Genomic DNA, 16,445 nt, shown 5'->3' on the forward strand with positions numbered 1-16,445 from the left:
AAAGCAGGTCATATAAATAATATGACCGAAGCCGGTTAAGTCATTTAAAAACGAATAAAAGCACCTTAGTGATCATTTTTCTGATACGGAAAAGACCAACTTTTTCAGCCATGTATGACTCGGACAGTGAGATGCCCTGATTAACAAATGCATATGGAAAGCATTCATGTAGATAAGGCAGGACTGCCGTGAGAAAATTGTCTACGTTGCATTGTTGTAAACTGCGGAGGAAATGTCACACATAGGACCAGCTGCTAATGTACTGCTGCACTTAGCGTTGGAAAATTGCACTCGCACATGTTATTTTAGTGAAATCACTCTTACACACTTGACGACAACGTACGAACGAAGGAATTTATTGCGGCTTCAATTTGCTGCAAAAAGCGTATCCTTCATTTTCATACGGATGTAGGTATTGTACTTTCACATTCCACTCTCGCAGCTCCATCTGTTTGTAGGAAGAATGGAGAGGCCCTTGGCCCGACCCCTGAGAGGTTTAAAGTATGCCGGCCTCCTGCAGTCTCCCAGCAAACATTGGACACTTTGCTCTGCTTTGGCAGGCTGCTTTCCATTCAGCCTGGGCCTCACAAGGAGCTGAGGGCTGAACAACATAGTTTGGATCACAGCCAGGCAAATGGCTGAAAGTAGCGAAGATGAGCTATCAGGGAATGCGTTCTTAATCGTCGGCCCTCTCTGCCTTTGGTCCTCATCAGCTTCAGGGAAAGCAAATCACCTTTATGGCACGATTACCCTTTACTGCATGTTTGCAGCAGACTCATCTTGTTCCCGCCCACGTTTCCTCTCTTTTTATTGCTTGGAGCTTCCAGGGAGAGAGTCATAGCTGGCAATGTTGCTCTTTTGCAGGCGGTACCGCCGATTTAGATGGATTTTAGCATTAAAGGCCCCTCCCCCAAGCACAAACAGGGATCCACTGGCTTCTCTACAAGTTCAGCCTAAGCACTCAAATTTGGATAATACACGAATGCAAGAAGGGAGGCTGTGCTCACAAAAATAACCGAAAAGCAACAGCCGTTTGGGTCCAAACATTAAAGATACAATAACAATTGACTACCTTATAGTCTTGTATTTATCTATATTAATGTCAAAGTTGGAAGTTATTCCTTTACTTTTATTTTAACTTAAAACAATAACCTTCAATGCTACAAATGAAATGCCAGTATGTCTATAATTATGAAGCCGTATTCAGAGGGGAAGTTTTAACAATGATCTTATAATACACAATTTGCAGACTTTTAAAGACAAAACACTATTAATTGTATGTTTAACAATTAATATAACACTACAAGCAGATTCAGCGTCGACATTGTCTAACCTCCCTTCCAAAACGTCATCGTTTGGTTTAAATCCCTGCAATAAAACGTGCATTTACTGAATGCTAAATTTTGTGCAAAAAGATGACCCTCATCCTTCCATTTATTCTGAGGAAATTCCCCATAACATTACCTCAGTGTTTATTTGAATAAAAAAATAAATATAAAAAGAATCACAAATCTAAATGTTGCAAATAGAGCAAAAAGTCAACTTTATTTGTGTCACGTGTTGCGTAGAAGCAGAACAAACACAGTAAGATCAAAACATCCAAGCCTTCCTCTTGCAAAGAATTATCTTCCATCTTCTGTTTGGCAAAATGATGTTATACCCTAGAGGCCATATAGTTACACATGGATTTTTTTTTATTGTTATCCTACACAAGTGATGCAGATTGTTTGTTTGGTAGCTAATATTAACCAGTTCTTTTGTTGCAGTTACTGGAGCATGATGATGACATTTGACACATTCTTTTTAAAGAAGCTTGACACAGCACAGTAACCGCTTCCATTTTTTTTTTTTTTTTTTTAGATTACAGGCACAGATATCTTACAATACAACACCCATAACTGAACATGACAGCAAATATGTATCCATTTCTAAAACATGATTTCAGTTATGTCTCAATGACTAAAGAAATGGATGGAGTGTTAAACTAATAACTATTGGACTCTTTTCTGCAAAAGTCTGGCCAAACAATAGTGACTTCTCAATGACCCGTGTAAGAGAAAAGCAAAACATCTTCTACTTCTATGGCGATGCTGTTAGGATCACGTTTGGGGTAGTTGAGGAAGTGTTCCTAATAAAGTGGCCATTGAGTTTGAACAGAACGCTAACCGGTGAATGGAAATGTGCCATCTACTGTTGAAAATCAGGATGAACTCCTAAATGCTTTGACGCAGCACACTACTCATGTTGCTTTAATTGCACAGTAGCACATAATAACTGAGCATACTATGAAGCAATAGTTTACACAATTAGTATCCATATTAGGCTAAGCAAGGACAGCTTGACAGCTATAAATTCTTTTTAGAAAAAAGTCCTCCTTTATCAGCCAGCAGAGACAGAAACAGTTATGATGTATGTAGACACTAATGTGACACTAGTATAATATTTAATAATATGTATTCCCCCCCCCCCACTTTTAAGAACTTCAAATACTTGTTTGGCCAAATTGACGTTCAAGTGCACATATTTGAAAAGGAAAAGCATTCTGAAGAGCAGCAACAAAAACAAAATCCACGGATGTCCATCTTTGTTTTTGTGAATGAGTTCAAAATGAGTACCTGTCTCACAGCTGTAAAGTGGCAGAGGTCTGTGACATTGCATTGTAGATGAAGGTGTTGTTGAATGGCACAAACTGATGGCTGATGATCTTTATAGCTTCTTGCGCAGCTGAACCTGAACACACGCAACGTTCATGAAAAACAAATGATAGTGGGGTACATTGCACTCAAAGCCAGATTTAAATATTACCTCCCATAAATGCAGAAACTGTATGGGGCTCTGCTGCACCATATCGACAGCTACAAATAAAAAAAAAAGATTTTAAAATCATGACGATTAATGCCACTCACCCAATACAGAATAAAAAACAAGTAACAAGGACTTACAACTCGTGCACGTAATCATCCTTTATGTTGACGTTGAGGTTGTACTCCTGCAGCAGGCTGGTGACACACAGCTTCAGCTTGCTGATGTCCTCTTCTACTTGATAGTTATACACGCCTGAAAAGCACAACATTTAAAAGTTGCCACCAATAGTAATCATTTCAAACTTGGAATTCCCCCCCCCCCCAGCACATTACCAGGGTAGCGCGAGTGCTGCTGGTGGAAGCGGTCGACGGCTCGAAGCATGAGGTAGAAAACCATCTCGCTATCGGGATTGTCCATGCATGAGGCTGCGGAGAAGTCTAATAGTTGATATGTGATCATGCATGATGCTGATTAACAACGGACTACTGTTACTTAAAATACATTATAAAATTTGTCACGACACACTACAAAAAAAAAAAGTGCCAGAAGATATAGGCATACAAAAGAAAATAATCTCGTCTCAATTTACTAACAAATCGATTGAGTGTGAAATCTGGGCCTGTAGTCATACACAAAGCTGCAGGCAAATACAAAAGTTAATTGTACCTTCTGCCATCTAGTGGAAGAGCATTGAATTGTTCTGTCTGTCACAATGTGTCAAAGGTATATATGGATGAACAAAGATACATTATTTCAAACATCTACCCATCCATTATCCAATTCGCTTATCCTAAAAAAAAATATTCTCAGACCAATTGAGTGAAATTGGATAATTTCCCACGGCACAATTGGTGATCTCTCGCGGCATGTCGCAGATTGGGAATCACCGCTATTTGGGAAGTGTGTCTCCTACTTACTAATTTCATCTCTGTTGACTGAATCCACGTTGTACTCTGCTGCTAGAGATCGGCATCGCACCACCCGGAGGAAGGATGCATTCTTGCCTAAACAACAAAAAAAAGAATCATGATAAAATTGTGATCGTGATTTTATTTGTAAAAAATCGTGATATGATATTTTTGCCAGATCGCCCGCCCCTATTCAGTTCCCAAACTATTGAGTGATGTAACGCAGAGGAAAACATGAGCCTGTCCCATCTTTTTTGGAATGTGTTGCAGGCATCCAATTCAAAATAGAATGAATAATTGCAGAATAAATAAATTAAGTTGATCACTTTGAACATGGAATATTTTGTCTTTGGAGAGGGAAAGGATTTGCAAATTACTGTATTCTGTTTCTAATTAATGCTTTACACAACGTCTCAAAATGTGAGTGCTACTTACAGAAGAGTCTGATGTCCTTTTCAGAGATACTTTCAGGCGCCTGTCGGGGAAAAAAATAATACAAGGCATCATGACGAAGTTCCAATCAAATGCATTATCAGCACTTCACATCCAAGTCATTCTTCTTTTTTTTTTTTTTTTTTTACTGCTTATCTCGTTTCTGTGGGAGGAAGCCGGCGTACCAAGAGAATCAAGCATAGCATTTACAACCAATTAGCCACTGTGCTGCCCAAATCCATTCAATCATAAATATATAATGTATTGTGTGTTGTAAATGGCTGTCAACAGAAGCAGAGAACGGAAAGTATTACTTGCTGCATTCAGGGATAATTACTGTATAATTGTGCATGTAGCAGAAGCGCTCTTTTTTTTTTTCAGGATCAGGATTGGCTGGTCATTTTACACACCAAAAAAGTTTACAGATTATTATACAAGATAATATAACTGTTGATATATATATTTACTTTAAATTGCATTGATCATTTAGGATAATGAATAAAGACAGCATATGACACATATTCTGGAACACAGCTTTCTGGAGTTGATATTTATGTACCGTATATTGGACATATTGAAAATGGATGGAAAGATAGAGGCAAAAGTAAAAATAAATTCATATTACTGCGTATTTATAACACGGCTGTTTCAGGAGGGCAATGCTACTCCATTGCTAACAGCACTGAGATGAAAGTGAATGGTATCCCAGCAATGTTACTTTTTCCTTACAGTTTTGATGATTTCCTGAGAAAGCGCTTATTATTATTTGCAACTGTTGTGGTGTTTTGGTGATAGCATACCTTTCCGACAGACTGTACCAGACTTTCAACGTATCGGCCAACAGACGCTGCATCCTCCAGGGCCTTTTCCCTGTAACTGTGAGGAAACATTAACTTCAACTGGAGTACATACACAAATATAAAAATACAACCCATGAATTGTTGGGTCATAGTCATTGACAAATTGGGTTTTCGCGACTTAGTGTTGTCAATTATATTTAATGCTATGATTTTAGGATCAGTGGCCATAAGAAGGTTCCATTCCAAGGCATAGGGAATTTTGTAATGCGTTCAAATTTTTTTTTTTTTTAATCACTTAATTTAATCGATATGAGCATTATCATTCCAACGGTAATAGCTGCTTCTAAGAAAAAAATGTTCTGGTAATGCCAAAATCTTTTTACCATTATGTGTCGTTACTGTTATGTGAAGTTTCATAATTTGCAACAGGTTTTTCTGAAGATGCTAATTCCAATCTTTGGAGATGAAGAATTTTTCTCCTATTGTTTAATATGCTTTTCCATGAAAAAAAGAATTACAAATCTTATCTTGATATCTCGAGAGTTCCTTTTTGGGTTATATTACAAATCGTCTGTTTTTGCCACTCAAGCTCTGTTTACCGTTAATGCCACCGGAGAAAGCCGCATTATAATGTTGCAACACACCAGAGGGATCTGAGAGCTAATGTGCCAGGATGAGGCAGCCATTTTGCATTCACACAACGGCAGACAGCAAAATACATGGTGTTATTTCCAACATGTGTATGAATTTGTGAAGGTGTTAGAACTATTGCATGTCTTTACCGTCGCGACAATTTTCTTTTTCTAACATTTTCTTACACATTCTGAAGGTTGTTAAACTTCTGAGAGTCGGCGATCATATCTGGGATGGTCCCCCGCAGAGGTAGGCTGCCACAGCCTTCGTTGTGTACAAACTCCTTTACGGCTCGCAGCATCACCCAAAAGGACGAAGTCTGTCAACAAATACCATTAGGTTGAGTTCCAAATTAAATTTTTACACATGAGTATTTGGATAATTTAATGAGAAGCAAGAGTAAAATCCAAAACCTGTGATGTTATGTTGTTGCATTCATCATCATTGAAAAGGTCTTTAATAACACTTGGGATCTGAAAAAAAAAAAAACAAGTGGCGGCTGTATAGTTTAGTTTTATATTTTCCTACAGAAAACTGCCCTGGTGATTATTTAATGAGGATAATCAACCACTTTAAAAAGTACGATTTGTTATAGTATGTGATCTGAACCGACACCTTGGTTGGATTCAAAGCAGTATTGACATTCTTAATTGCTTCCTCAAAGTTTTCTTCATCCTCGAGGACACCATTTTCATTCTTCAGGATCCCTGAGGTAAAACGCAGAATGACAACAAAGGAAAGTTATGAACATGCGTAAGGGATCCACAGCTGGGGGACTCAACTACTGTAAGTCAAAGACTCCACACAAATACCTTCCCGAATAATCTGTCTGAAGGCTTCTTTCTCCTTGTAATTTCTGGGAAGCTGGGAGTCTTGCTAAAAAGTACAATGGCATGAAATTGCACATCATTGCAAATACAAACACCCGTGTTGTTCAAGAACTGTACTGTACCTCGCTGAGCCATTTCTCAAGACATTTAGCAACGATGACAAGCCAAGGTGTGTGACTGTGATCCTACAGAGCAAATATAAACAATACGATTAGTTGAGCGAAGCAGCAATAAAGTGCACCACCGTACACAATACGCACTTTTTTGTCCATGCTTTCAAGGTCATAGGAATGAATGTGCTTCTTGAATTCAGCAAAGGGCTGGTCTAACCTCAGGTCCTCCAAAGCATTGTCGGGGTGTGACTCAATCACTGTGGAGATAAGTCAAATGTAAACAGGACAAAATCTAAAGCATAGGCCGCAAAGGGGTCATGAAGAACTATGCTTACAGTGCAAGATGTCACTCATCTTATGTCATTATGTACACAATTCATGTCTCTGAACTGCAATATCACACTTGTGTTGAAAGGTGAAAGGTCCATGTTTTCATGCATGTAACTCAAATGCTACTAACCTGTGTGCTCTTGCACAACAAGCCTCATGTAGCCAATGAGGCCGTACGTTTTACAAAGCAGGAATGGTACTGAAGCACTCCACAGAACTGAGCCTAGCCTCAGACTCGTGCTATTCAATTTCAGGAGAGGGAAAAAGGAAAATTAGTTTATTTTGTCAAAAAAGTATATTACGACCGTAGTTTCCCCCAAAAAATAAATAAATCAATGCAATGATGAATTTTTTTTCAGCACTTCAGTGGCCTGCAACATCTTTTAAAGAATACCATTCATTAAAACAACAACAACGAATATTATGTTGTACAGTTTTTAATTAGCTTTAAGAGCAGTAGTTGTGAGAGTGATGGTAAGTCGTTATTATATATATGTCATACCTTTCAGGTAACTGTACACCAACAACAATGGTAAATCTATGGAAAAACTCCGGATTGTTGTCCAAGAGCATGTCGGGACTCTGAAAAAGAAGGATAACCCAAGAGAGAAAGCACAACCGTTATTGGATCTCAAAAACAACAACCTAATAATTAGCTTTCTTTTATTTTATTTTTTTTTAATTGTTAACATTCCTCTAATTTTCACCTATTACTGTGCACGCGAATCACACTGGAAACTAACAATGACAAACGACTCTAACCTCCTCAACAAAATTGCCCGATACATCAGAGTTCAGTTCTTGGAGCAGCTCTGTGGCAGCTTGTGCTCTGTTCTGCAACAAAAACACTCAGGTCAGGAGGAACCACTGACATATTGTAAGCATAAAAAAAAGTACAATAAAACAACATGGAAGAATTTGTGTATACACTTATTAGACACATATGAATGTACCTTTCCAATGTTTTTGTGACTGAGAAAAAAGCTGCAAAGTAAGATAAAATAGTGATGAACAGACAAAAACAAAAGCTATAAAATTATAAGAGCAAAAAACTAAAATGAGTCTTACTTGTTTCCTACGTCTTCCCCAGAAACTGTGTGACCATCAACTATAGTAAACGCTCCAATACCTGATAAAGACATGCGGGTTACACTATTCATTCAAAACATGAATACATTCTACTGGACTGAATCTTTAATAGAGAAACATTTTACCAGGAAGCACAAGATTTTTCAGTATCTCGGTCCCAGTTGCTGTAGCATTGATTAGGCAAACATGAGCATTCTCGAGAGCTTCTTGACCATGGTCTCCCCACAATCTGTAAACACACAGCATGTGTTCATTTATCACAATGTGGCTTGGTGCTGCTACAAAGAAAGACACAATTAAAAAGCAACGAACAGTTTGGACTGCCGAAAGGATCATCATAGTACCGCCCTACCCACTCTTGAAGACTTTGCACACTGCCAGAACAAAACAAAAACAGCTTGTGGACCCCAATTTGAAAACGACTGCTTTATATACTGCTTAATGTACTACATTTGTGTATATATCCAAACGTATGTTTTGTCAATACTTCTTTTGTTGCTACAGTTGTGGTTGTACTAAACACACATTAAATGTGCATAAATGTACCATGCTAAAAAGAAACAACAACCTTACGAAACAGTGGGGAAGCCAACACAAACACAAGACACTTTAAACTCAATCAATCAACTGTTTTCTTAGCCGAGGTTGCATGTAGCAAAGCTGCTAATGCTAGCGCGGAGCGTCCTCATTTCCGCGCTGTTTACTGTCTCGGCTTCTGTGTCTTCTTTCTTTTCAAATTGAGAAAACGGCAAAATAAACGTACGGCACATAGAACCCAATTCAAAGATGAATTACCTGAGCTGCCTGTCGTATTTCTGTTCTTTGGCCGCTTTAGTAGCTGCCATGGCATCTGTCAATGGAAGGTAAACGCAAATCTGGTGTCACAACGTCAGATTCGACACATACTTCCACGCAATGCGATTCGCATTCGCATTTTCAGCACATCAAACCGAAACGTTTATAATAATAATAATAATAATAATAATAATAATAATAATAATAATAATAATAATATTAATAATAATAATAATAACAACAACAACAACAAAACAACAACAACAACAATAATAATAATAATAATAATAATAATAATAATATCAATAACAGTAATATACATTTATTATAATATCATTTGTATGAATAAGGTTTGGGTTTCATAGTCGGTGGTTGTAGATTAGGAGCATGGATGTGCGCACGCGTGGGGACGTGTCTATTAAGGGGCGTGCGGTTGGCGTCTTCAGCAGAAAAAGGCTCCCTCCTCCTGCCTGTTACAAAGTCGCCTTCATCATTAGCTACAGCGACTCATCCTACTGCAGCACGCGTGGACCCCAACGTGAATCCCAACGTTTTAACCTTACGTCCTGAAAGCACAAGATGCCGATCAATAGCTGGGGATACGGTAAAGAAAACGGTAAGACGTCTTCTCTGCTCTCATTCAGTTCATTGATTACAATGTGATGGAATTTGACAGGGGCACATTATGCTGCTGAGGCTGATCGGTTCAGATCAGGTTCAATGCGAGATTAGCCTTTCTCCAAGGGATGAACTGTGTCCTATTTACACTGAATCGCTCTTGCACGAATAGTTTTTTTAAATTTTATTTTTGGGGTGTGTACTCTTCTTATTTTGCTTATCCTGATGGTGATGATATTCTCGTAGTGAAACAAGTCTTTGTGTTTTTAAGTGAACTAAAAATGTGTATTATTTACTTTAGTAAATGTATAATTTCATGATAGCGCAGGGGTGTGTTTTTTGTGCTTGGGACCGCATTTGATTTTTAAAACGGATATGTTAGACAGATAATTTGTAGATAAAATAGAAATTAAAATGTGTGTGTAAAATTTGTAAAATAGTGTAAAGATATGTCCAATAATTTGTTAATATAAGACGTATTAATTCTTATTTTTAAATGGTATTATTTGTGTTAAAGTATGATTAATTAGCCATTATCTAATTAAACCAATCTCTCTCTCTCTCTCTCTCTCTCTCTCTCTCTCTCTCTCTCTCTCTCTCTCTCTCTCTCTCTCTCTCTCTCTCTCTCTCTCTCTCTCTCTCTCTCTATATATATATATATATATATATATATATATATATATATATATATATATATATATATATATATATATATATGAGGCCATATGTGGGAGACTTGGGAAATACTTTGCCCATATTATGTATTAGCGGGTCTACCTACGTTGTGCTGTAGAATATCTAAACTATATTGCTTTATTTGCTTTGTTTCGGAATAGGTCCATCAATATGGCACAAAAATTTCCCCGTTGCCCAGGGAAACAGGCAGTCTCCCATTGATATCCTGCCTTATCAGGCGTCATATGACCCCAGCCTGCCACCCGTTCTCCTCAACTATGATCACTGCTCCTCCATTAACATCTCCAACAATGGGCATTCTGTTGTGGTCGACTTTGATGACTCAGATGACCGTTCAGGTAAGAAAAAAGACATGCTGATTTACTTTCTTGGCTCATTTTTATATGTTCAAACAGTACAGTCTTGTATTGTTTTGATTTCTTAACAGACTTCTTTATACAAATTTCCAATCCATGCTTTTACAGTGCCGAAGTTATTAGAGATGTTCATTCATCCTCATCTAATCTTGACAGACATATGAAATAAATCTATGGAATCTAGTTATTTTGCCGGGTCAGGGTTAGCACATCGGTGTCAGAATTAAAAAAAAATATATTGCAACTGATCATAAATTGCAATTGCATGTGTGTACAGTTTGCAGTTGAAGTACAATCAGTGATTACAGTAAGTGTGCAGTATCTGTTTCGTGGAAAAGAGGTATAATAAACTGAGCTGATTTCAGTGGTTATTACATAGCTGTTAGTGGGTGGGACCATGCACAATACACCACCCCATCATTACCATCAATAACTGCAGAAATATGGAGCTGTATCTCATGGTTGGTTTCCACTTTCCACAGTGAAAACAACAACTTCTTTTTTCAGCAGCAATATGAATAAGTGACACAAATCCCTTAAACCGGGTGGCTTTGTTTGTCAGGTGTGGCTGAATTTGTTGTTAACATGCTACTTCAACATGTTGTATACAGTATTGTTGTTAAAATTATTCTTCATATCATCACTGTCCTGTGAAAAACACATATCTCCATTATTTCCTTTTTTTCTTATTTTTACATGAGTGTTGTTTCCGCGTTTTTTCACAGGACAGCGATGATATGCAAACATTTCTAAAGGGCTTTGAATGTACGTCAATCATTCAATAAAAGTTTATTCCTATATACAATACAATACAATTTTATTTATATAGCACGTTTCACAACAGCTACAGCTGTAACAAAGCACTTTACATACAACAACAATATCCCAGATTTCACTGATTGAAGGGAAGGTCTGGAACGTACTCCTGCAATGGAGGAGGGGTTACTGAATATCTTCGTGACCATTTCAGATGTACATGCAGTCAAGAACTTCTTAAACAATAATTAATATTATTTTGCTCCTATCTATGTGTATTTAATTTTAATACAATGGTTCTAACCTACCTCTACATTGTTAGCTGAACTTGTCTCTTGTGTCATTTCTGCCAAGCTAACTTGACTGTGGTTGGTGCACTTTGTTTGTCAAAAGGATGTCAGAAACATCACGATGAATAACAATCAGATTAGAATGGTGTGGAAGTCCTTGCCCAACAGTCCAGGATACAGGCATGCATAAAATGTGCACTTTCTCTCTGAAATTCAATGTTCAGCCACAGGAACGCTCCATTTATTATTAGCCATTCTGGCCAGTCGACTGGAATAGAACGTGTAAACCAGCGCAGCAAATATTTGACCTTACATGTGCATTTTGTTTTTTTTGTACCTAAATCTTATGGTGCAGAGGAGTAATAATAAAAAGCAAGCTGGCTGTCAATACTCTTAGTCTTAACAAAGATTGGGTATGTGATAAGTTGGCATAGTGTTGACTCTTGTGCTTCCACAGTGATCCAGGGGGGGCCTCTAGACAACCCATACAGACTGAAACAATTTCACTTCCACTGGGGCGGAAAGGGCTGCCATGGCTCCGAGCACACTGTTGCAGGCCACAGCTACGCTTCAGAGGTCAGTTTTTGAGAACTGAATGTTAGTCTTACATGACGCAATGCTGTCAGGTAGGGATGAGAGGATCCTGCATAATTCGCTAACAATGTACAATTGGCATCACAGGAATGACAAACCAATCCTTTAATGTATATTATAATCTGACTGAATAACTGTCTTCTTTACTTTGATTTGCATTTCTCAAGATTGTGGAAATGTACAGTCTTAATCACTTTCCATTCTTCCAGCTTCATTTGGTTCACTGGAATGCAGTCAAATACAAGACATTTGGGGAGGCAGCAGCAGCCCCTGATGGACTTACTGTCCTTGGTATCTTTTTAGAAGTAAGACACTCATTTTTACTTATTAAGACAAACATTTTTAGTGAAGTAAGATTCACATTAAAAAAATGCTGTAATTGAACGTATTCCAATCAAGACACTCACCTGTTAACTGGTTCACCTGTGGAATGTTCCAAACAGGTGTGTGTATGTGCGTGTTTGAGCACTTCTCAACTTTCCCAGTTGTTTGTTGTCAATTGCCCGGCTTTTTTGGAACATGTTGCCGGCATCAAATTCAAAATAAGAGAGTATTTATGAAAATACATCAACGTTCATCAGTTTGAACATTAAATATCTTGTCTTTATTCAACTCAATATAGGTAGAAAAGGATCTGCAAATCATTATATTCTGTTTTTATTCATGTTTTACACAATGCCCCGACTTCATTGAAATTGGGCGTTTGTACAATGGCAAACAATTTGGGGGATTTTTAGCCTCTTAAACCACCACAGTGCGTTTGAAAAAAACAACAACAATTCAAGATGCAACTGAAGTGTAGATTTTTAGCTTTAATTCAAACGGTTTCACAATCATATGCCCTTTTACAAATTAGAGTCATTTTACTACCTCCATTTCCCGGGGAACAATTGTAAATAATATTTAGCAATACTTTGATCATCTTTTTTGTGTGTGTTCCTGTGTTGCAAGACTGGTGATGAACATAGATGGCTCCACATGATAACAGACTCCCTGTACACGGTAAAGTTTAAGGTGAGTTTGCTTATGTCTGGCTCATTATGATTCAAAATTGTCAAACATTGCAAATTCATTGCTTGTTTTTTTGTATTGGCCATAGGGTAGTGTCACAAATTTCAAAGGTTTCAACCCCAAGTGCCTCCTACCGAGCAGCCTGCACTACTGGACCTACCTCGGATCACTGACCACACCCCCATTACACGAAAGTGTCATCTGGATCGTCCTGAAGGAGCCAATCACTGTATCAGAAAAGCAGGTCTGTGACCCTTCGACCACACTATTGATTTATATTGACAGCACCTTGTGACAGATGCTCTGTCAGCCTCTTATTCTATGGCAACTATACTACTTTTCATATTACATAATTATGTAGATAAAGCAGTCACTGCGAGACAAAGAATTGCTTTTTAATGGAAAGTCAACTCCCAAAAAATTCTTTGTAATATGTTCTCAGTGCCTTAACTTGTCTAAACATGGAATTCTGATTAAAATTGCGTTTGTGGAATAAGAGTTAAGTAGCAAAATCCACCCGTTTTTGGCCATCTAATGGGGCGGCCATTTTGACACTTCTGTCGACTGAACATGACATCACAGTTGCTGAGGGCTCAGGTAACCAATCACGGCTTTCCTGTTTTCTGAAGCCGAACCGTAATTGGTCGTTAGCCGAGCCCTGAGCAACTGTGATGTCATTTTCAGTTGACAGCAAGTGGCAAAATGGCCGCCCAATGAAACAAAACAAAAAGGGGTGGATTTTACTGCTTAAAGTGAAAATCAACCCAAACATATTTTTTTCAAGAATGTTCTATGCAAGCCCACTAGTTGAAACAAGGCATTCTGATAAATATTGCGTTTGTGGAATAAGAGTTAATCCACTCGTTTTTAGCTATCTCTGGGCGCGGCCATTTTGTCACTTCATTCGACTGAAAACGACATCACAACTACCCACCTGGGTAGTCATCAAAGAATTGAACAGTCAGATGGATGCCACAGTTCACCATCCAGTTGTGAATATTTCTTTGCCCCAAGGTGGTTCCAACACAGACGACAATTCACTATCACTGAATCTGTCTGCTAAGATTTGAGAATTTACGAGGGCTTTTCCCTGCAGGTCTAATCTCGAATTTTACAGTTTGCTGTGGCGCTATATTTAAATAGGGAAACATACTTTGTTGTGTTGCTATGTCATAGGGTTAACATTGGGCCCCTTTAGCACTGAAAATATTCACAAGGTTTAGGTGTGGTAAACCCAAGCTGTTGATACCTTAAGCTGACTATATGTGACTAACCTTATGAGCTGTCCCTGTAAAGACTACCATCCTCTTTGTTGATCTCTACTCATTCCATTCCTGTGGGAGGAGGCGAGTGGGATAAAGATGGTTTATGTAAATGTGTACAGTATGGCGCAAGGTAGGATGTAAGCTCAGAGACCCACAATTTATAATTCCAGGTCTCAGTCCATTGATCCTATCCAGGCAACTATATTGATGAATGTACAACTGCTTGGTGACAGGGTTTTGACTAAGGGGGATCAGGTATGCAAGCATTCTTTCATGACTTCACTGCACCAGAGGCACATTCGTATGTCACAAGGCCTCTGCTATTATTTGTGTGTATTATACAACACAAAACAATAAAGGAATATTATATATGGCTAGATATATTGGATTCAGGGTGTTATAACGTCTGAGAGTTGCACCCGGCCAAATTGTGCAGCTTTCCCAAGTATCACTGTAGTGAACTACAGCTGCAGCTAAACAGTACTGTTTGCCCTCTCCTAAAAGCGGCTGCCTTGCACTAGAGCATTTAAGAAAATGTTAATTTCACAATGAGAATAAATTTGACTCGGGCCGAGAGGCAAAAACAGGTATCGCAAGGATTGAGATGACTCATTGTCGTTTTTTTCGGTGGAGTTGTTAAATTACGGTAAACAAAGAGTGCAGAGAATTTAATGAACGTTTTATTTTCATTCGCAAGATAGAGAGATTCTTTATTCACCCTGTGAGGGAAATGATGCTGTAACATTTATTGGAAAAGATGCCTCACAAACCATTTCAACTGTATTCCAGATGGGAAAATTCCGAATGCTTCTGTTCACTGGAGAGGAGGAGGACCAGAGGATACACATGGAAAACAACTACAGGACTCCTCAACCCTTGAAAGACAGGGAAGTGCGTTCGTCCAATTGATAGAACCTCAAAACCTTGTGATGTAGCAAACCCTTGGTGATGACAGAGTGAATGCAACAACACCAGCATATTTAAAAATATATATTTTTACTTTAACTCAGGGCAAGTTATTATAGTAATTGAAACATGCATTACTTGTTCTGCTGGTCAGCTTTAATGCCAAATGAAAGTGCTTTTGTGATTTTTAGGAACTTATTGCACAATAGAATTACTTGAATTACTAGACTTGATGAAGAATTAAAAGGTTGGATTGAGACTTCTTTGATGTTGCAATTGTTAGAACAAAAGGGAGCCCCAGAAAGCTGCCAATTATTGTTAGGTGGTACAGTATACAGTATATATTTGTTATCATGGTTTCATTTAAGTGTCATTTCTTTCTGCTTTGCCGATCCAGCCTATTGCTGATGGATATCCAGTCCCCGTGGCCATAGATCATTTCCATTGTATCAGTCCCAACTGTAGCTGGAACTGTGTTCATCTTAAATGCTCTGTTTGGCTATGACAGACAAGTCTCAGGGCCTACTACCGTTCACCAGAGTGTTTTGGTTTTATTTTTAACATTTTTTACATCTATTCTTGATTGAAACCATTGTTTAGAATAATTTCCGTTCCTTACCACTCCAGAATTTTTATTTTTCCTTGCAGGAATGGTTTTGTTTGTTGAATTCACATGGGTATTAATCTGCATATTCAAAGCATGTTGTGTATGTAATGCTCTGCAGTGGTCCTGACTTCTAACACATGTTGAGCAGTGGCAATTTTATGGAATACAGTCTTCACGTAAATGGACAAATTCTGTAATAGTATAGTTACATATTGTAATGTATACATGTACATGACAACAATATGGACCTCACCATTTATGTTATGAGCGGTTTGAAATATTTTGGAATATATGTATATGTTTGCTGATTGAAATAAAATGTTACAAAAACGGTTCCATTACTAGCTTTTTTTTTTTTTTTTTTTTTTACTCAGTACTAATTTCTCATCATAAACACTGAGAACTGAGTGAAAGTGAGTGTCAAAATCTGTTATTAAGAGATTACAACACATGCATGCACCTTGTACCTAGTATCTACATTCTGTTCTTTTTTGGATGACAACATTTAAGCAAATGTTTAAACTCCACGTTGTAGATCAGAGAAAGCCCCCAAGGTAACATTGAAGGTAATTAGTAGCCAGGTTGTGGCAAGGGCATATAGAGAACAATCA

The 16,445-nt window shown here is 38.0% G+C and overlaps 2 protein-coding genes across 2 annotated transcripts; one reads left to right on the top strand and one right to left on the bottom strand.

The window, feature by feature from the left end:
• Positions 1-1,526: 1,526 nt before the first annotated feature.
• nae1 (nedd8 activating enzyme E1 subunit 1) lies at positions 1,527-8,876 on the bottom strand. The gene is made up of 20 exons (XM_086026813.1): positions 8,736-8,876; positions 8,066-8,169; positions 7,920-7,980; positions 7,805-7,835; positions 7,614-7,685; positions 7,354-7,433; positions 6,982-7,091; positions 6,669-6,778; positions 6,531-6,593; positions 6,391-6,454; positions 6,194-6,285; positions 5,992-6,051; positions 5,764-5,897; positions 4,946-5,021; positions 4,149-4,188; positions 3,723-3,809; positions 3,138-3,230; positions 2,943-3,057; positions 2,806-2,855; positions 1,527-2,730 (listed from the first exon to the last, which is right to left on the bottom strand). The coding sequence occupies exons 1-20, from the start codon at positions 8,783-8,785 to the stop codon at positions 2,621-2,623; spliced, it is 1,602 nt and encodes a 533-aa protein (XP_085882939.1). The 5' UTR covers positions 8,786-8,876; the 3' UTR covers positions 1,527-2,620.
• Positions 8,877-9,176: 300 nt separating this feature from the next.
• ca7 (carbonic anhydrase VII) lies at positions 9,177-16,169 on the top strand. Its single transcript, XM_086026376.1, has 7 exons — positions 9,177-9,351; positions 10,190-10,387; positions 11,909-12,027; positions 12,255-12,350; positions 12,997-13,059; positions 13,145-13,300; positions 15,111-16,169. Exons 1-7 carry the CDS (start codon positions 9,315-9,317, stop codon positions 15,228-15,230), a joined length of 789 nt encoding a protein of 262 aa, XP_085882502.1. The 5' UTR covers positions 9,177-9,314; the 3' UTR covers positions 15,231-16,169.
• Positions 16,170-16,445: the final 276 nt, after the last annotated feature.

Source organism: Filicampus tigris, chromosome 3 (genome assembly GCF_054856515.1).
Source record: "Filicampus tigris isolate MCC_2025a chromosome 3, RoL_Ftig_1.0, whole genome shotgun sequence".
Classification (NCBI taxonomy): domain Eukaryota; kingdom Metazoa; phylum Chordata; class Actinopteri; order Syngnathiformes; family Syngnathidae; genus Filicampus; species Filicampus tigris.

Excerpts from the sequence above, each read along its gene's own strand:
- nae1 (XM_086026813.1), bottom strand. The coding sequence starts at position 8,785 with ATGGCAGCTACTAAAGCGGCCAAAGAACAGAAATACGACAGGCAGCTC. Across the intron at positions 5,898-5,991 it reads GCAACAACATAACATCACAG|ACTTCGTCCTTTTGGGTGAT; the intron begins GTTTTGGATTTT and ends ATTTGTTGACAG. Across the intron at positions 3,058-3,137 it reads GCAGCACTCGCGCTACCCTG|GCGTGTATAACTATCAAGTA; the intron begins GTAATGTGCTGG and ends TGTGCTTTTCAG.
- ca7 (XM_086026376.1), top strand. The coding sequence starts at position 9,315 with ATGCCGATCAATAGCTGGGGATACGGTAAAGAAAACG. Across the intron at positions 12,028-12,254 it reads GCCACAGCTACGCTTCAGAG|CTTCATTTGGTTCACTGGAA; the intron begins GTCAGTTTTTGA and ends CCATTCTTCCAG. Across the intron at positions 13,060-13,144 it reads TGTACACGGTAAAGTTTAAG|GGTAGTGTCACAAATTTCAA; the intron begins GTGAGTTTGCTT and ends TATTGGCCATAG.